The 21,194-nt window shown below is 36.8% G+C and overlaps 1 protein-coding gene across 2 annotated transcripts; it reads right to left on the bottom strand.

Annotated features, from left to right (window-relative positions):
- Positions 1 to 634: 634 nt before the first annotated feature.
- Positions 635 to 19,728, bottom strand: HCAR (coenzyme F420 hydrogenase family / dehydrogenase, beta subunit family). 2 transcript variants are annotated; one of them, XM_088894781.1, is made up of 20 exons: positions 19,499 to 19,637; positions 19,291 to 19,393; positions 19,101 to 19,185; positions 18,218 to 18,245; positions 17,621 to 17,732; positions 15,456 to 15,540; positions 15,296 to 15,337; positions 15,118 to 15,196; positions 10,793 to 10,844; positions 10,635 to 10,697; positions 10,353 to 10,450; positions 8,911 to 8,946; positions 8,764 to 8,825; positions 5,585 to 5,612; positions 2,062 to 2,138; positions 1,834 to 1,903; positions 1,671 to 1,728; positions 1,157 to 1,221; positions 983 to 1,077; positions 635 to 902 (listed from the first exon to the last, which is right to left on the bottom strand). In XM_088894781.1, the coding sequence occupies exons 3-20, from the start codon at positions 19,118 to 19,120 to the stop codon at positions 812 to 814; spliced, it is 1,161 nt and encodes a 386-aa protein (XP_088750907.1). In that variant the 5' UTR covers positions 19,121 to 19,185; positions 19,291 to 19,393; positions 19,499 to 19,637; the 3' UTR covers positions 635 to 811. The 2 variants fall into 2 exon arrangements, with proteins under 2 accessions (XP_088750907.1, XP_010243628.1); XM_010245326.3 differs by lacking the exon at positions 18,218 to 18,245 and having other exon boundaries at positions 19,499 to 19,728.
- Between the last annotated feature and the right edge of the window lie 1,466 nt (positions 19,729 to 21,194).

Below are 21,194 nucleotides of genomic sequence, written 5' to 3'. Positions count from 1 at the left end.
ATCATCATCAAGCAGTCAACCGAGGCTTTGATGCCATCAATGCAGGAAGCAATCCCCTTTACATCGTCACATGGGGTCTGGAGGACACTGACGAGATTATCAGACTCCCAACCTGGAGTACAAGGTTGGTTGCAAAGGAATGAATGTTTCTGGGAATACCCATCCATCTGATGGAGACAGATGAGGTTACTGTAAATAGTAATTGCTTGGAAAAGGTGGTTGTGTATAATATTTGGCTTTTCTTAATTATTGATTTTGCTATTTGGGTTTTTCATTTTTCTTAGTGGATACAGATTGTTTTTTTTTTCCCTGAAAAATGCTGCCTTCAATTATTTGCTCTTTGATTAGATTATAGTGGAAGTCTGTATAATATTTTCCCTTTCATTGTTTGTATGGAAATGTTCAACAATAACTCCACTTGAAAAATCTTGCTAATGGCTGTAAGTTGGCATAAGTCATATTTGGGGTGAATTGCAGGGTAATCTCAACTCCAGAGCAGCCTACACAATAATAATTAGCTTCAAGAACAACATTCCTTTTTATTTTTTGGCTAGGCAAATGGGCTACACAACCTAGTTAGATGGTTGCAACCGCCCCACTTAATGCATGCATGTGTTAATAACTCATTCATGGGTGGTCATCAATTCACCATTGTTTGTAAAAAGAGGCTAAATAGTAAAATGTACAACCATCATTTTGAGGGTCCAGAAATGGTTTCCCCTTATGTGGTTCCAGAAAAGAATAGAACTTCAGGAAATTGATTCATACACAGGAAGGTCTAGTCATCTCATACATATACACTGTATCATGATCATTTTTGGGATAGCATTCTATCAATTTTTCCATTCTGATTGTACATATCTACAATTTTCTTTGCATATGATGGCATGTGTTTATCAGCTCTGCAATCATCAGAATGAAATAGTGAGAGCGATTTCAATTCCTCTACCAGAGAAGTAACCACACAAGATCAGAAAATTACCTTTCTTTTCCCCAAGCTCGATTTACATACAAATAGTTTCGTATTGTATGGTAGTCTAATGAATAACGGGCGAATTCCAGACCTTTCGGACCAATCTGTTAACATTATCAAACAGATTAGCATTAAACATCATTTTTGGTTCTCACCACTAAATGCTTTGTGAAGGACATTTACCAAGTTAAGGATAAATGCTATCAAATTGCCAATAAACCTGGGAGCAGGTCGTGAAGGACCCTTTCCTGGGAAAGGAAAACAAAATATAAATTAGTAGTTGTATTGCACAGAATGGCAATGATCGTGATTTGCTTGAAGAACTATGAAAATTGGCATATTCTTCCAAGACTGTCTTCACGGGCCTAGTTGCCCCCCTCACCATTGTATCCTCTTGTTTTTATAGCAGCCAAAAAGAATATAGATTTAGGTAGTGAGAAATTATTCAAGGGCTACAATTTAAAAAATGGATATCAATCATGATAGAGTGGAATGGTGAAATGGTATTAGTGTAGCTGCCTTCATAGCTGGGTAACGCTTTGTTGAGTTTAGTTGGGTTGGTGTTGGGTGGAGGATGGTAGGTGTTAAAATTTTTAAAGGTCAGGCAACAGCAATTTATTTTTTCTTGGGATTACAGTTTTTCTTAAACTGCTTCAGCTTCAGGAATGAAAATAAATAAACAGATGCAACTCAGTACCTAATTTAGCATTATCATCTGCTTTAACGGTTTCCATTACAAATGGACGCCTATCACCCTGCAGTAATATAGTTGCATTCTAGGTGAGGTTTCAACTATTTTTACAAAACTTCCACTTGAAAATATATTAGAAAATAAATAAGGTAAAAATGGGAAACCATACACTGCTGATTGTTGGGGAAATCTCCAAAAGATTCTTTACCAGATTAAGCATTTCTCTTCCACGTTCATTTCTGCAATTTTAAGAGCCATAAAATTCTTTAACTATGGCATTAAAAGACGTAATAACGAGTGGAGATAAACCGAAGAGACATTAAAAACATTGCAGACAAGAATACTATCAGTTCAAACTACTTCAAAGAAAATGTTGATTTTCTTAAGACGACAATACCTGACAGTAACATATTGTGGATGTTTTGTCATGCTTACTCCATATTTGGGCACTCCCATGTATCCCACAACCAAATCCTGCATCAGAAGGATCATAAGATAGAAACATATGTAAAAACAAGTATTGGGTTATTCTGTTTAGAATAAAAAAAATACAAAACTAATGGCCCTGTTCTCAACAAATATATCTATACCATATAGTGATGTGGCTCTCCCTATGATTTTCAATGTTTTTTGAAAATTTTGTAAAATTCAATTCACATGAGATTACGTATGTGATCTCTCTCCTTTTTCATTTTTATGTTCCTTTAATCTTTTTCCTCCCACTTTTTCTTTTCCAGTACAAAACAATTTTTCCTTAGCATTCTCTCCCATCTCTCCTACTTTCCCCGACTCCAAAAGCCTATCTTTTTTTGAGAAGAAGTATCAATTCATTAAAAGAAAAGTACAACCAGAGGCTTTACAATTGAAGTACAAAGATAGCACTCAAACTACATAACCAATGGGAGACACAAACAGGCTTTTAAAGTCAAAAAGAGAACTATAAAAAGAACTGTCAACTTTTAGCTGAATCGCAGACCAGGAAAATAGCTTCCCACAATCTTCTGCCACACTTCCTCTTCTTGACAACTTTTGTTTTGGAATATCCTTGAGTTTCTTTCTTGCCATATCAACCATAACACAGCACCTGGAATCAGATACCATAGAACTTTCCCTTTCTTGCTTATGCCTTGTACCCTCCAATTGTTGACAAAATCAGCCATTGATTCTGGGCAGCAACTTCTGATTGCAAAAATTCTGAGAATCCTCACCCATATTTTGTGAGTGAAGCTGCAATGCAATAACAGGTGGTCAACAGTCTCATCATCACTGTTGCACAAGACACATCTTTTAGAATCAACCACCACACCCCTTCTAAGCAGGTTGTCTACTTGTCTTTGGTAGGAATCTTATTCAGGTAAGCAGCCCAAATAAAAAAAAGAAACCTTCGATGGAATGTGCTTGCACCATATTATATGCACAGGAAATTCCAAATCTTCTTCCTCTTGGGCCAGCTTACCATAGAAAGATTTCACCAAGAACTGGCCTTTGTTATCTGCAACCCAAAACCTTTTCTCTGCTGCATTAGGGTCGATTTGAGTGTTGCACGACCTTTGAAGAAGCCTACTAAATGGTTTGATCTCCCAATCATTCAAATCCCTTCTGAAAAGAGGATTCCAGACAAGCATCCCATTTTCAGACTGGATATATTCAGCTACTTTTGCCTCCTTGTTTGTTGCAATTGCAAATAATTCTGGGAAAACATCCTTTAGTGTATTGTAACCACTCCAACAATCCAACCAGAAGTTAACTCTAGTACCCCTTTCCACTACAAATTTGATTTCCTTGCGGAAAGCACTATAGCTTTTTTCGATTCCCTTCAAAACTGAACAACCATACGACTAACTTGCATCACTAGGGACCCAACCTTCACTTCTTGTACCATATTTTTCTTCAATTACTCTCCTCCACAAGCAGTTCCCTTGGTTACCAAACCTCCAAAACTACTTGCCAAGTAAGGCTAATTCATTTCCCGAATTCTTCTAATTCCTATCCCTCCGTTTTCCCCAGTTAACTAAATGAATTTTCTTGCTCTCCTTCCACCCCATCGACAAAAACTCTCTTATTTTCCTCTTAATCTAGTTTGCAACTCCAGCTAGAATTGGATATAAGGAAAGCAATATACTGGTAGGGATGAGAGGACATTCTTGATTAGAGTGACCTTACCTCCCTTTGATAGGTACCTCGATTTCCATCCAGCCAACCTCTTCTCAATCCTCTCCAAAATTGGATCTCAAATAGACTTGTAGTTGCACTTAGCCCCTAAGGGCATTCTCAAATACTTTAATGGGAACTTACCAACTTTAAATCCCCAAGAATCAGCCCAAGATTGCAGCACTTGAACCTCTCCCACTGCCACCAATTCACTTTTGTGAACATTCAAGTGAAGCCCTGAAACCACTTCAAACCACCAGAGAATGGCCATTAAATTTTCAATTTACTCCCTAGATGCATCACAGAGAAAAAACTGAGTCGTCTGCAAACTGTAATAGGGGGATCTCCAACCTGTTTTCTCCCACCCTGAATCCTTCCAAGAAACCCCCCGTCACTGCTTTCCACATCAGCTTCCCTAAAATTTCCATCACACAAAAATAGCAGGGGAGATAAGGAGCCCCCCTGCCTTAATCCCCTTGAACTCCTAAAATGACCACAGGACCTCCCATTCACCAAAACCGAGAAAGAGGTAGTAGTTACACAAACCTTCATCCAATTCCTCCACCTGGAACTGAAGTTCATTCTCCTTAAAATGTAATCCAAAAATCCCAATTCACATGGTCATATGCTTTTTCAAGATCCATCTTGCGTAGCAAACCTGCTCTCCCACTTCTAATCCGGGAATTAATTATCTCATTTGCAATTAAAATACCATCCACCATTTGTCTCCTCTCAACAAATGCACCTTGGAATTTTTAAATGACATACCCCATGACTGGTTTCATTCTCTTGGCTAAAACTTTTGAAAGAATTTTGTAAATACTCCCAATAAGACTGATCGGCTTGAAGTCCTTTAATTCTTCAGCTCATTTCTTTATTGGGATTAAAAAAATAAAAGTGGAGTTGAGACTTCTCTCAAAAGCAGCTGAAGCAAAGCATGGAATTCTGAGAAAACAGCCATTAGATCTTCTTTCAGAAAACCCCAACACTTTTTAAAAAACTTCACTGTGAATCCATTGGGTCCTGGCGCCTTATCTCCCTCCATATCTTTAATTGCTTCCCAGACCTCCTTCTCAGTGAATGACCTCTAGAGATTTCTCATTTGGTCTTCAGGTAAACTGTTGAAAATCAGACCGTCTACCTTGGGTCTTTTCTTTCAAACTTCTTTTGTAAATACTCCAAAATCCTATCTTCTTAGATAGGATTTTCTTTTTCTTTTTATTCATGTGTTTTGCTACTCACATTTGTGCACCAGTATTGAGAGGGAACATCCAAGTGCCAGGAAAATCCAGGTCCCTATCTATCCACTTTTCTTGGGTCTAATATATAATGGGTCGGATAAAATAAAAGGAAAAAAAAAATGAATGGTGCCAACAGTCGAGATTTCTTGAGTCCAAAAACTATTCACACTGCTGCTCTAAGCAGGGAAATCCAGGAACTGATAGATTTGCATAGTTAAGGCTGAAAGAGTGCTCCTAATTGAAGCATAAAGGTTGAAAAAAAATACAAACAGACAAGTAACAAATTACCCACTCTATGTTAAACTGGAAAAAGTAACAAATTACCATATTAATGCAGCATGAAACAGATAATCCAGTACCAGTAGCTGTATCTAAAACCATTTTCCAGTTTAACATAGAGAGAAATTAAAATATCTGTATTGTTCATTATAACAGGACAAAACCAAATTAATGTGAGCAATATCAAACTTGGGCTATTAAGCATTAAATGATCCAAATTTGTATGACCAATCTAAATAATAAACTCACCGCCAATGCATTTGTATAGTCAAAACAGCTGTAGGACAAGAAAAGAACACTAGGAAGTTAGACTAAGTTTCAATAAGAGAGAACATATTATGGTATTTCTTGCTACATTTTGTGAACACAAAAAAAAAAAAAATCAATAGACATGAAAATACTAAAACTAGATAATATCATGAAACTCTCAAGAGTAATAGTGACTAGGCAAAAGTATCTCATACGCAATAGAAGAAATGTCAAACCATTCTAGTAAACACATCATTAAATAACTAATCACAATATTATTATATCCAAATAGGCATATGAAACAATTAATTGAGTTTGTAACCCATAGTGAATATAGTAAAGTAAAAGACTTATATCAAGTAAATGGGCAAAAGTGGAAATTCAGACATCATTAGAGGAGAAAAGAACATATTCCAAAGCCAGGACTAACATTCATGTTATTATTCTGATTAAGTAGATAAAGATGCTTCTACTGCCAATTGGATTTATGCACATTCATGATAAATTAAAAATTTATAATCAATCTAATAAAAAGGCCTGTAGAACATTTGCTTTAAAGTTTGTCATGCAAACAAAAAAAAGACAGGATAGGCTGAGAGAGGGAGTTAATGGTTTGTTTTTCAATGAAAGAGTGCAACTTTGACTAGAGGTGATCATAGGCTGAACCAGGCTTAGCACCTGTAATAAGGGGCATAGCCTAGCCCACTCTGCATTCCAGGCCTAACAATTAGCCTGGGCCAGGCTTCCAGGCCTACAACTTTATATATTATGTTTAATAAATATAAAATACTTTATATAATGAAATATAATATATAAAAATATATGTTACATTTGATATAATATAAAAATTTATATATAATATTATATGTATCATACTACAATATTTAGATATGATATATAAAATAATATACAATACAAGCATGTGTATGTATGTATGTATGTATGTATGTATATGTATATGCATATGTATGTATTCCAGGCTGCGTCTGATGTGGACCCAAGCCCAAAATTTCTAGTCCAGGCCAGGCTGGGCTAAAAATTATCACTCCTAACCTTGACCATTTGATACAGCCCCCTTATTTGCAGCAATTTCACACCAGAAGATTAGTAAATGGAATAAGACATAAAAAACTCTTCCAATTCTATTTATGCCTTATTTTTATTTTATATACCATCACCTATCCATGCTCCATTACAAATGCATAAAGTAACTAGGTGTGCAAATAGAAAACAAAAGCATGCATGATATTGTTTTAAATAAATAGAGGTAAATACAAAAAAATAAAGCTTTAAACTAGCTTTGTGATTAAGTAGGCTGACTAATCATCCCAAGCAATATCATCAAGGGTATTGATTAACTGGTTAGTGATGCAGTTGGTATGGTCCTCAACTGATTAGTGAGTTGGCTACTACTAGTCCACTATGAAACATTGCCACAAACATGCATAAATACCCAACCAAAAAGCTACAGCCACAAATCCAGTGGTAGGGATGCAAATGGATCAGATTTAATCTGGTTCAAATTCAAATCCAATTCATTTAAGTCAGGTTCAGATATCCATTTAGAAAAAATCAAATCTTAAATATGACCCGTTTATTAATCAGATCTTGCTTGATCTGATCCAATCTGATTGCATTACATGTATAAATTAAGCTGGATTTGGGATTTAGATTAACTTGTTTTTTCTATTTATGGTATTTTTTTGTTATATATTTAACTTAAAAAATGCATGTTAATATCATATAGATTTATTGATATAATAATCAAATCGGACATCCAGTATGTAAACGAATCGAATTTGAACCTATATCTTGCATTTACATCAGATATCAGATTAATTCGGATCTCTTGAGTTATAATTGGATCAGATTTGGATATTACCCCTATCCAAATTCGACCCAATCTGTTTGCAGCCCTATCCAATGGTCCCCTGTACAAATCTTGCCTATTGGCATCCCAAATAGGGTCAGTTTCGCTCTGAAATCTGGTGAAAAGAGAGCTAATAGTTATATTATCAACTGAACCTGCATTTGTGCAACAAGTTGTTGAGTCTTCAACCCCATTCTGTGAAGTGGTCCACAGGAGGTTGATGAAATTAAGCCTGATAGTCGATACAAATTGCAAAAGCAACTATTTAGTTATCTTTATATATCCACAAGGAGGTTGATGTCAAGGAGAATGTGGCACATAGGATAGAATTTACCTTAAGTGGCTAAATGATGTGCTTAAAAGGGTATTACATTAACAAAACAGTGATAGACACAGATCAAACTCAACTCAATGCAGAAAAATCCTTGTCCTTACTATATTGAGTTAGCTACATGATCTTGTTCCCCCATTCCAATACACACTGAACAAACCAGATGGAAAATTTTATAAAAAATAGTAGGAAGACTGGCATATGGTTCAGAATTTTGGACTATCAGTAAAACAACATGCTTGATCATATGTCCAGAAAATGAATATGGCAGAAATGAGAAATGAAGTTATCTATAGGAACCTAGGAGGCTAGGAGTAGCTCCAATAGGTGATAAAATGAGAGAGAGAGAGAGAGAGTAGACTAGATGGTTTGGGCATGTGCATAGAAGACCACCAACTGCGCTAGTTAGAAGAAGTGATTTGTTACACATTGAAGGGGCTAGAAGAGCTCAGGGTAGACCAAAAAGGACATGGGTAGTTTATCAAAAAAAAGGACATGGGTAGAAGTAAGAAATGATTTAAGCACTAATAATTTAACAGTGGATATGGCTTTAAATAGAATGGATTGGCAAAACAGGATTCGTGTAGCCGACCCCGTATTGTTGGGATAAGGCATGGATGATGGTGATGATGAATAAAACCACATGGTTTAAGATGAGCATACTTGATTGTATCTTCTCAATTACATCTGCAAATATTTCCATGATATGTATGCACTTATAACTTTATCCTATTTTTTATTTCATCACACCCATCGCAAGAAGCATATTTTCAAGTTCCTGAAATGAACACAAATTACAATGGATGCTTTCTTTTTCATTGAGGAGATTGAAAATCATAGAAATTTATTTGAGATTAAAAAAAGTACATATGGGGCAAGTTCTACAAGGCAGAGGACATCATTAACATCCCCACATGAAAAAAATGCAAAATACTGCATATATTGAAAATAAAAGCAAGGAAAAGAACAAGATATTACCTGTAGCAAGATGGTGCAATAACATCAACTAATTCATTTGCTGGTAGGCAAAAATAAGGGACCTGCTTTAATTAAAGTTAAATTGGATGAAATAATGTTCTTACAAAACTAAATATTTCTTTAAGGGCAGTATTGACAATAAACTACCTCTTCAATATGGCCATCCAAATGCTTCAAGTGAACCTGTTAAAACAACTCAGTCATTTACAAATAACTCATTGATCAATTCATCAAGAATCATTTGCAGATAATTCGATAAAAATATCTTATCAAGGTTCCTTGATTCAAGACATCATGCTGAACTTTCTAACTACGTCATAGAAAAAGGTGGTGATTCATGCACATCTCCTATTTCTGATAAACACGGGTGCTCACCTAAGTAATTGTTACTGATAGGGAATTTTATTCCTCACTCATGCTTTGAACATCTCAGACCATTATTTCTTAAAAGATGCCATTTTGGATGACGTAGCAATATTATAATCAAGATAAACTTTTTAAATGCAGAGTTCTATGGTCTATATGTAGTTCATCCTTTTTTCCCATCTATAACTTTGGTCGTTTTCCTATCTTTTCCTCCTTTCTTTCTCTTTTTCCTTACAAGAAAATCCTCCTTTAATACAATTAAGTATGGAAAGATCTCCTTGAAGAATCAAAATACTTAATTGGTTTTTAACAGAAAATTTTACTTATAAAAGAAAAAAGAGGATTTACACTTATAAACTATGAGGGGTTAACATACAAAATGTTAGATCTCTATATGAAATTATCCATGAAATAACATCCTATCCACAAGCCCTTAGGAGTAAGTAAGGTTTTTCTTGAGATCAAAGGAAAATTTCTCTTTTATCATCCATAAGCCAGTTGTAAAAGCTCCTCATTAAGGTTTGCTAAAGAGAACTTTTTATCAGACAATGCTTATTGGACACTATTTTTTATAACAATTGGATACTTTATTCATGTGTTCTTGGATCTAGTTATGGTTTAAGCTTTGATCTCAAAGTCCTGAGGAACCTCTAGTCTTTGCATCTTTCCACTGGAGTTTTTCACAATTAACATTACAAGGGAATGAATAAGTCTATAGAAGCAATGAGCTCTGATTGAATGTAAAGAATGTCCACATTGATTCTGTCTGCCTTCAATGTAGATCCTCTGGATGGGGACAAAGTGCAAGGGACCTGCATGACTGGTGCATGTTGCCATATACACATGTCAAAAAAATGTTTAACCAGGACCAACATATGTAATTGTCTCTGACTGTAGTGGTCATGTAACCACATAGTCACTGTTTAACCAAATGGCAGGAAGCCATGGAGAACACCACATTTATTTATTTGATTGGTGACTTGAAATTTCATTAATTAAGATGTATAAGTATTTACAACTTCCAAGCAGCCACAAGAAGTGACCACAGTTGCCAAACCTTATTTCCTTTACTTTTTACAAAAGACAAGTTGCATAAATTGAGAAGGTCACATTTACATAAATATTTGAGAGGGCATCAATATAAGGCATATGAATTGTATTTTAGAGAGGCAACTCAACCCAGAAGAATTTATTGTAACAAAAGATTAAGTAAATATTAAAACCTTGTAATCTTGCATAAACTCATAATGCAAAACAGTTTCTGGGTCATTGCTTGCAGCCTTTAGAAACTTATCTAACCCTTCTCGCGTTCCATTATCCACTGCAAACAAAAAGGCGTTAATCATGTGAAATATATTCAGCAATTGCCTAGTCTACCCAACTCCTTGTAAATAATATGAAAAGACAATGCACTGATTTTGTAATCCTGGTTTTTCAGTTCACATTCCAGAAGCTAAAATGAGAGAGTATAAGTATAACAAACCAAATAGAGATCTCTTAGTTACCACAATTAGTGCCAAGTACATAGAGCTTTTCCAAGTTCAAGTATTTCTCTATAGATCTTAATGCTGCAGTTTAAGAAATCATTCTGCATTACAATTATACAAGTCACAACAATGAAAAAATTAAACATTGACTATTCTGATTAAAATATAGACCTTACCTTGCACTTGGCAACCAACTCCACAAAAAAGAAGACGCTTTACATTGGCTGCCTGTTTGCAATGAAAAAGAAATTTCCCATTTTACTAAACCTATGAAATACATAATTGTATTCTTGCAACATTGTCAATATTTTTCTAGTAATTATTGGAAAAACCAGTGATAGCAAGGAAGCATGTATTTTGATGGAAGAAAAGGAAATTTTTGAGAAAAGAAAATAAGTTTGAGATTTACATTAGAAACAATGACAATTTATTTTCTAAAAGCAGCTATTCAAGTACTAGAGGGATTCCTTATAGGACACCCCCCATTAGTGTGAGTTCTGTGTATTATCCTCTTTTATGAAAATCTAAATCCTATGTATTTCTTGCTTTGTTAATGGTTATCAGGTTCATTTCATTGGGCTTTTTTTGTTTTTCCTTTTATATCTTTGTCATCTGATAAATAACTCAAATTAAATTCAAATTGTAGAATTTTTTTGATAATTGAAATTAATTCATTAATCAAAAGATAGATCTGTTACAATTTCTCATTTTCTTCCAACATCTAATTCTCCATCTTCCTTGAGTTGGGACTTTGGATTTCGTAGGGGTTTGAGGGATCATGAACTCTCTCATGTTTCAGACCTGTTGTCACTGCTTGAAAGTGTTTTTCTGGACCTTTCCAGTTCTGATGTGAGACTTTGGTCTCCAAACCCAAAAGGTTACTTCACATGTGCTTCCTTTTTTAAGTCCCTTTGCTCTCCCTCGGGACAAGTGGGCTTCCCAGCTAAGGAGATTTGGTCTAAACCTGTACCTCCTAAAATTCTGCTGGGAGGTTTTCTATAGGAAAATCAACACTTTAGACTTACTGCAGAAGAGAAGGCCCTCTATGTGTTTGTCTCCTAATTGGTGTGTACTTTGCAGGGCTAATGGTGAGGATTGCTCACACTTACTTTTAACCTGTCCTTTTTCTGCTGCTATTTGGGGTTGGATCTTTGCTTTGTTCGGTTGCAGATGGAATATGACCACAGCCATAGATCAGATCTTTGATTCTTCCTTCTTTGTGTGGCCCACAAAAACTGGTAAAACAATGTGGAGGAGCATTAGAGATGCTGCTCTGTGGACAATTTGGGAAGAAAGAAATGCGAGGATATTCCAAGAAAAGGAGAGAAATGCGCAGAATGTGAAGGATTGTATTTTGACCAGGGCAATCCATTGGCTGAGATCATCAGATTCCTTCAAATTATATTCTTTTGATGACATGTGGAGGAACTGGAGGGCTGTGGCTAGTAGCAGTAACAGAAAGAACAGGGTACCAGCTGTATGGGTACCCCCTTCAGAAGACTGGACAAAGCTGAATTTTGATGGTAGCAATCAAGGAAATCCGGGGCCTTCAGGGATTGGTGGAGTGCTGAGAGATAAAGATAGTAACATATTAGCTTTGTTCTCAGGCTCTGTGGGTGTAGGAGACTCTATCAGAGCTGAGCTCCTAGCGGCAGTACAAGGCATTCAGGTTGCGGATCAGTTTGGAGTTCAAAATTTGATTATTGAAGGAGACTCCAAAGTTGTTGTGGGTTGGCTAAAAAATCCAGATTCAGTGATCTGGTGCTACAGGGGTACTATGAGGAAAGCTAAATGGTTCTCAAGGAACATGAATGTTATTTTTCAGTGGGTGGGTAGAACATCTAACACCATAGCGGATGGGTTAGCTAAACAAGGGGTATCAAGGGAACAGTTTTTCTGGGCAGCTTTGTAAACTTTTTGTAACTAGTCTGAGGTAGTACATTGTTGCTATTGTGGAGAGGTACCAGCTCGTGCCCCTCCTTTGGGAAGGCTGTATTGTAATATCTTATTAATTTTATTGAATAAAATTCAATCATTTATCAAAAAAAAAAAACAGATAGATCTATTACGAATAAGCCCAGAGAGAGGCTCGAGATGCACCCTCCCTCTTGAGAATAAAAATCAGAACTACATGAGAAACAAGTAACCACTAGTAGAAAGATTATACACAATCACAAAGCTGCCCAGAACAGAGAATCCCTGTTAACCCCTTGTTTTGCAAGAGAATCAGCTATCTCATTAGCTGATCTTCTTACCCATTGGATCCTCGCTATCATATTCCTTGTTACCCAAGCCACCTTAAGAAGATCTCTTAAACCCCAGACAGTCGAATCCGGATCCAACAACCACCCCACAACAACCTGGGAATCACCTTCAAACTGTAGAATTACAAAATATCAACAAGCCCAATCTACTACAGTACATGCAAAACTATCCAAGAAACACTGTCACTCCATTCAAAGTGATTCTTTATAGACACCTTAAAACTATTTTATGATAAACGCCAAATCTCACAATGATTACTTTTCATAAATGACAAGATTGAAGTATATATTAATGTAAAAAAAAATGTTATTTTGACAAGTACAAGCCCCTGTAGTATCAAAAGGAACCAAAACAACAGCCCTTGTCCATACAATTGACCCCAATACATCAACTCAGCTCAACTAAGATTTATCCTAACTATATGGGATCAACTACAAGAAACCTGTCTCACCACTCTGCTCTGTTATGTGTCATGTCCATTGTCAAATTATGCGCAATGGAACCCAATACATCTTACACCACAAATACAACTAGTCTTACTAGTTACTCAGTACTAAACCTGTTCACAGACAAGGCCAGGCCAGGCTTTGCCTCTTTACAAACAGAACTAGGCCCAAGCCCGAACCCAGCCCTATATAAAGCCCAAAGCCCAATTTGGACAGATACTTTTATAATATATTAATTATATATTATTAATAATATATTATATATTATATAATATTCTATATATTATAATATATATAATACTTTTTTCTGCTAATAATTTTATTATTATATAATTATTATATTTTTTGTTATATATAATATTACCAAGCCGGGCTTATTTGGGAAAACCCAAGCCTGGCCCGAAAAATAACCCAATGTTGAACGGGCTAGGCTGGGCCAGCCCGTCAGGCAACCCCCAGCCCACGAATAGGTCTGTTCAGTATAACTCCTGAACATAGCTCTAGCAAGACCATCAACAATCAAGTTTGTTGATCATGAAGCTCATCTAACTGAAGAATACTTTCCAGAGCTAAGGGACCATGCTCTACCATCCACTTGAATAAAACTACCCACCACATCACAGACAGGCTAAAACAAAGCATGACACTAAAGTAGAGAACTCCATACACCTTTACCTACCATTTAGAGATCTTATGAGCACTGATGAAAGAGAAAAGTCCATAAGCCCAACCTCAAATACATACCATTTAATATCTTTTACCAGATTAATCATCATGACCATCTAAACCTTGTCCCAACTATATGGAGCCAGCTACATGAATCTTGTTTCGCTATTCCATTCTGTTTAATGTCATATTCATCATTAAAGTATGGGCACTTAAATCATTTCTAGCTATTTACCAAAATAAATAAATAAATAAATCATTTCTTGCTACTTCCACCCAAGTACTTTTCTGCCCCTAGCTCTTCTAGCCCCGTCAACTTGTAACAGATTACTTTTCCTAACAGGTGTTGTAGATGGTAATACTTTTTACCAGATTCAGTAAAGCAGCCAACTAAGCATAGACATAAAGATCTCCAAGCCTTTAACCTCACCTTCTTGCCAACTTTTAACCACAATGACCTCATGGAACTCCTGAATGCTCACTATCCATTCACAGATTTCTACCAGAACTTGAGTTGGTGAAGTAGATCAAAAGAAAAATTTGTAACTCCAGAAAAATGGAAGAATTACTACAGATTGCTACTTATACCCTTTTCCCTCTATCCATCACAGGTGAGACCCATTTCCATATTTACATTATAGGGAAGGCAGGACCAGGTTACCTGGTTGCCCCACATGTTTTGGAAAATCAACACTGTCAACTCTGGCCATGCACAAACTAACCCACCCTATTCCATATCCTTTTCTTCTATTGTTGACCCTTATAGTTCTTTTCCTTTTCGTTTTCACCCTTGTACCTCTCTCTCTTTCTAATAAACATCACTTTTATCCATATGAAAAGAAACTTTACATATATGAAAAAAGGGCCAAACTATACACTTGTGGTTTAAAACATTAATTGTTTTTGAAGAGAGAAGTATATCAAGTATAGTTGAAAGTCAGGAGTTCCAGCCTACCAGTCAGATGAAAAGAGTGATTTCTTTATGAATAGGAAGATAAGAAAGCTTATATCTAATAAAAAAAATCAGAACTCAAGTAAAGGAGCAGAATAATATCATAACACAAAAAAAAACATATAAAAGAGCACAGATCATTGAGGTTAAAGAAAAGAAAAATATAAAGCACCTCAACTAGGGCAAGGGTGTTAAGATTAGGAGACAATGTCGGCTTTACACCTTTTGCTGCCATGACTTCATCTGGTGTTCTATTCAAAAGATAACTACGTTAGCTCAGAGATTTAGAACTGTAGGGGATCATTAAATATAGAGTATGTAAGTTGAAATATAGATTTCTTTCAATGTACCTGGCCAAAATAGGCCTTGGAGCAAGTCTATCCCCTGGATCACTACAAGTGGGTTTAGATTTCATTGATTAAAAAATCATGAAAGATGAAATAGCTTCAGCAAGCCTTTAAATTAATTATTTTACATTCACCAACTACTAAAACATATTTGCAACACTACCTTTGCACACATATAACAGCTTCCACCATACTCGTTTTCAGCATTTCCACAGCAATGGTTGTAACTATTCCCGTCCATTGTGCTCCTATGGTTAAATTACAATCAGATAAAACAAATTTTAGAACCAAACATTACTAATTTGCCTTAGAATTCAACCATTTACTTTAGAAATTAAAATTTGATGGACAAAAGTTCCACTATAATGTAATCTAGCATTTAAATAATTAAGAGAGGACAAGCCCAGTTCAGGAAATGTGATCAACCCTATTATATTACCAAGGAACATTCAATAAAAAGAGGCTACTTTTCAATCACCAAATAGAATTAAAATCTAACAAAGATGAGCATTGTCACCATTTTTTGCCTCTAGAAAGCCTTTAATTCTTTCTTTCCTACTTAGTTGTCAACTTTTATCCATAAGTGTAAAATTGTATTGATAAAAGGTAAAAATATGTGAGTGCAACAAGGAGATCAATTCTGTTTGGTTTGCGGGAATAGGGGTCTGGACTCGGAATCAGAACGGTCCATCCCGATTCCAACCATTTGGTTGGGTGGAATTGGAATCCTATTCCCATTCCTGGTGGAATAGCATTCCCCCATTTGGGGGAATGGCCATTCCCTCTCTCTCTCTCTCGGGAATGAGAATCCATTCCAGCCAATTCCGATTCCAATTCCCATCTGAACCAAGCAGGTAGGAGGAATAGGCCATTCCGATTCCAACTGAGAACCAAACAGACCCTACAAGTTGATTAGAATTACCCCTGCTGGCCTCCCAAAAACTCCCTAATGGAGTCCATAGGTACAAGCAACACCTTTAGCCAAATGGATACCCCACCCCCCTTAAATAAATAAATAAATACATCAGTGATTGTCTATGGATTCCCCTCTAGATAGTGAGTCAGCAAGGCTGTATGCTGATCTTGGGATCCAAACAAAATTTTCTTCCAAAATACTAGCTAGGTATCTAGCTTCCCTGATCTGATGTCGTAGACACCAAGGTCCTGCTAACCTTTTAGCCAGTTAAATGACTGTCTTTGAATCACCTTCTACAATCATGTTTATATTTCACTTTCCATTTGCATCATGTTTATATCTCCAATTGAAACCTTCAGAAAGTTGAAAAAAACGAATCACCTTCCATTTGCATCATGTATATATCTCCAATTGGTTTCTTTGCTTAACATTTCCTCAAACTACAACTTCAGCATTTGAGTTTTATGAAGTTCCTTTTCTGGAATTCCCCTAGATTCCTTGATTCCTCTGTGATGCTTTTTTTGAAGAGTAAAAATAAAACATCCCATTAATTGAAATTAAAAAAAAAAAAGATGCATCTTGTAAATACATGCCAATACAAAGTCTTAAGTTTGTATTTTCATTTTTACAGCTTCTTTATGATATTGATACCAGCCCAACTTTTACGGGAACAACTTGAGTGGGCCCAACCCAAGCTCAGACCAAACCAGCCTGCAATTTTACACGGGTTGGACTTGGAGTTTTGGTCCTTGGGCTGGGAATGGACCCAAAAGTTCGGCCTTTTTTAATTTCGTGTTGGGCCTGGGCCTAGCCCTTAGGTTGGGCTTGGAATTTCTGGTCCTCGGGCTGGGAATGGACCCAAAAGTTTGGCCTTTTTAATTTTCATGCTGGACCTGGGCCCAGTCCTTAGGTAGCCCGAAAATGGCCTGAGCCCTGCCCAACTATATGCATATTTATAGACACATATTTTCATGCATACTTTTTTGTAAACCATACATATATGCATACATATACACATGCATTTATATCAGATTTTAGTCTAAACTGATTGACCAACCCAAGCCCAGGAGCCCAAGACAAATCCAAGTATGCCGAATTGCAGTGCAGGCTGGGCCCAGGTTGAACAGATTGGGCTTGACCAGGGATCCAGCCTTAGGCCCAACTCTTAGGGTTGGGCCTGGGTTGGGCCTGGGTTGAGCTTAAAGCCCACCCAACTTGCACCCCTACCAACTTTCAGCCCTCAACCCATAGTTTGGCCATCCCTTTGGCGAGGGCAGCAATGTCACATAAATGCCTTAAGCATACAAAACCAGATTACCTCACAAAAATGAGGTATTCATTGGCATCATTAAAAAGTTGAAATATACAGCTACGAACTTATTATAAAACTGAAGTACTTGTATACAGATTACCTTCTACAGGCGTAATCTTACGAGCATATAACAACTCTTCATGGACTCCTAAATAGGTTTCATCGATAGAGTCAACTTTCCTCCCTCTGCCATGGACTACAGGTTCCAAGCTCTAACAAAAAAGAATATAAGAATTTGATATGATTAATGAGACCAACAAGAATAAGCATGGAAAACATCAGAAGATGCTTAGAAATGTCTTGTATCTCCATCCGTATAAAGAACATACAGGTTCAATGATCAAGAACCAGAAACTCATGTAGCACAGCCATAGCTGACTAGATCATGGCCAAAACAAGTCAAATTGGTAATTCAAGCAAATAAAGATTTACTTGACCCAACCAAATGAGATTTTGATTGGTCATGGCTAAGTCTTCTTGTTTTTTGATAAAAAAAAATAAGAGTTTATTATACGAATAATGCAAGCAAGTGCAAGGGCACTACCTTTATAAAAAAGGGTTCGACTATGATATGGAAAAGATATGATATCCGAAAATCAACTGACCAATAAACCAGAATTATAAATGTGGTAGGGAACATGATGTTATTTATCAAAATTCATGGGTGGGTTTTAATTGGTCAAAACTCTTTCCATACCGTATCTTTTCTGCATCGTAGATTTTCCCTATAAAAAAACCACCAAGTAAGACAGCAAAAAAATCAACAAAGCAAAAACCAAATACCTCAAGTAGCTAGGAGCAAAGACTCCTCCACTATAATTCCCATCTCAAGACCTCGACTCCTAGACAAGTTGTTGACAATGCTGTTGGTAGCCTAAATCAAGCTTCCCCTCAATACAATATATCAGTTATATGAACCTCACTCCTGAACTCAAGTTTATGGAAAGTCTGTATATAGGAACTTTACAGATGGGGCCTTGTTAAGAATTAGTAGGCCTTCCATTGTGAAGGAGCCCTGAAGATTTTCATATCTTTATAGAACTTAACACATTTGGAATTACTCATCTATTCTTGCAAAGGAGAATGTCTGGCTCTTGATGGAGAAAGGATTTCTCTTTATAGAACTTAACACATTTGGAATTAGTAGGCCTTCCGATGGAGAAAGAGGATTTCTCTACCTAACCCGAAATAGTTAGGATAAGGAATTATTCAGTTGAGTTGAGTATCCACTTTTATTCCAAAGACAGGTAACAACTTGACAGATTCTCTTGCCAAAGGAGGTATGCCGATCATTTTTAATTGCAGGTTGGATCTCCCGCTGTAGTCTTTTGTTTTTTGTTGTTTCATTCTGCCCTTCTTTGGGCCAGTAACATTTTCAATTCTCATTCACAACCTCCTCTTTTTTCTCAATGATTCTCTTGTTATCTAAAAATATGTCAAAATGCTATGCATCTTTTGGTTCATTACAACAAAATAAATGAACCCCATTTGATGGTAATGGAATCTACCATGAGAATTGGTATTAACAGAAAACTTAGAGAAAACATGAAAAAAAGAAAAAAAAAATCAGTGGCTCTTACTTCAATCCTAGACATTCCATCTCCTAAGAAAGCACATGCGTTCTTCACATGGGCAATGTAATAGGTGTCGCACAAACCACATCGACTGTCAAAAGAATGGGGACTAGAGTAAATCCCAGTTTTTAAACTGAGTAGTCTGGACCCAAATAAAAAACGAAAAAGTTGGAAAGAAAAAGAGGGAAGCATAAACCTGCAGTGATCTTTGGCAGGGTATATGCCTCCAGGCGGAATGGGTCTGGACCGTTTCCTCCAATCCTCCCTCAGCTTAACTGTGTTCGAGTTTGAATTCACATCTGGCCAATAAACAACAACAAAAACAAGATTTCTACGCTGTGAACATGGGTTTTTAAGAGAGAGAGAGAGAAACCCAGTTAGATTTTAGACTAGTCATTCAATACCTTTTGAAGATGATGCTGACGACGATGACGCAGACACGATGGAGAAGGTGAAAGGCAAGGAAGAGAGCTTCGCAAGGGCAGAAGCCATGGAGGAAACTTGGGAGCGCTTACACCACAAACACCATCTCAAATCAAATGCAGAAGAAAGTGGATTAACAGAATCTTAATTTCTCTAACGTGGCACGCATGCAACAAAATTGGACCCAGTGGCGACTGGCAATACACTCATGGTCCTCCGGCCGCGATCCCACCCCACCCCGCAATATCCTCCACACTCACGCTTGGTTATGTAACTCTAATTTAATTTGGGTTTATTTAAGATTTTATTTATTTTTAAAGGTACTATATATTATAAGTTAAAAGTTACATGTGATTGTTTGGAGTTATAGCGCAAAGTAAACCGACCCAAAAGATGAGCTCTTTGATTGTGCTGCCTCACAATATTACAAACTTTATATATTCAAATGAGTCTATTAGGCGCATCAGATGATTTATATGCAGCTACTAAAGCCAGCGGGAGATCCGATCAATGTTTGCCAGCTCTATTAGAGTTGCATTATCTGAATATACCAAAAGATGGGAGATGCCATTAGAAAGTGCCATAAGTAGTCCATCTAGTAAGATTCGAATTTCGGCATCATAGCTGGTAAGTGACCAAGAAGGTCTGCCTTCAGCGATGGTGTAATGCTCGTAGGGATGTTGGAAGACGAACCCTCATCCTGCATTACTTATATCTGTATTAAAAGAGCCATCAGTATACAAAGTGGAAAGTTTATTTTGTCGTGACTGACTCTGGTGGTGATGGGCTGGGGTGATGGATGCTCCATGTGATAACTTATCACTAAATTTACCACTTGTATAGGATGTTGCCTGACATTCTCGAAAATCTGCTTGTTCCTTGCTTCCCATATATGATATATAATTATAGAAAATTAACCAAGACACATTAAAACTTGGTGTTTACCCAAATGTCAACGTCAATGATTTCCTTGTGAGAGCTACCTAGCCGAATATTTGTCCCCACTTGGGCTCCAAGATATTTGGTTCCTGTCAATGGCTTTTTAACATGAAGAGCATGAGAGAGGAACTTACGATGTTGGCGAAACATTTCTACTGAAAAAGATGCTTGACTTGAAATAGTTGATTTCTTGACCCGACATACCGACATGAGCTCAAACTTGTGTAGAATGTTAAGCAAAGCTCTAACGTGTGCCATGCCAACTTTACAAAAGAGAATACAGTCATCAGCAAAGCGAAGATTGAAGGGATGAGAGATCCATCATATGGATAGCCGAACCCTACAGGAAGGTAGGGCGAAATTTCAAAAACTTCTCTCTCTCCCATGTGGGAATCACATTCCCTATTTTAGAAAATCTGCATTTTCAATGATCAATCTTGAACCTAAACCGAACCAGATCTGAAACCAAAAGGTAGGAGAGGGATATACCTGATACGGAGTAGCAGTAGCTCCCGACAAAGGTGTTCACACCCAAGGAAAACTCCAAAGACTGCTCTCATTGAAGATGACACAGCGTAGGGTGGAGCAGAATCAGTAGGTGGTTTTTCACAAGAAAAAAATCCTTCAGCAAGAATTCGATGGAGGGTTTGTGAGCACGACTTCAGATCAATTTTTCTCTAAAAACTGATATCAAGAACCCTTCTCGATCGCTCCTACAATGGAGAACGAACTGGCAAT

Source organism: Nelumbo nucifera, chromosome 1 (assembly GCF_055504915.1).
Source record: "Nelumbo nucifera cultivar China Antique chromosome 1, China Antique-T2T, whole genome shotgun sequence".
Lineage (NCBI taxonomy): Eukaryota > Viridiplantae > Streptophyta > Magnoliopsida > Proteales > Nelumbonaceae > Nelumbo > Nelumbo nucifera.
This window is presented reverse-complemented; position numbering and strand designations above follow the sequence as displayed.

Bases quoted from the DNA above. Each gene is read 5' to 3' on its own strand.
- HCAR (XM_010245326.3), bottom strand. From the start codon at position 19,586: ATGGCTTCTGCCCTTGCGAAGCTCTCTTCCTTGCCTTTCACCTTCTCC. The intron at 17,733-19,100 runs GTAAGAGCCACT...CTTTTTTGTTAG, and splicing joins ATGGAATGTCTAGGATTGAA to AGCTTGGAACCTGTAGTCCA. The intron at 1,222-1,670 runs GTACTGAGTTGC...TTCCTTTCCCAG, and splicing joins AGATGATAATGCTAAATTAG to GAAAGGGTCCTTCACGACCT.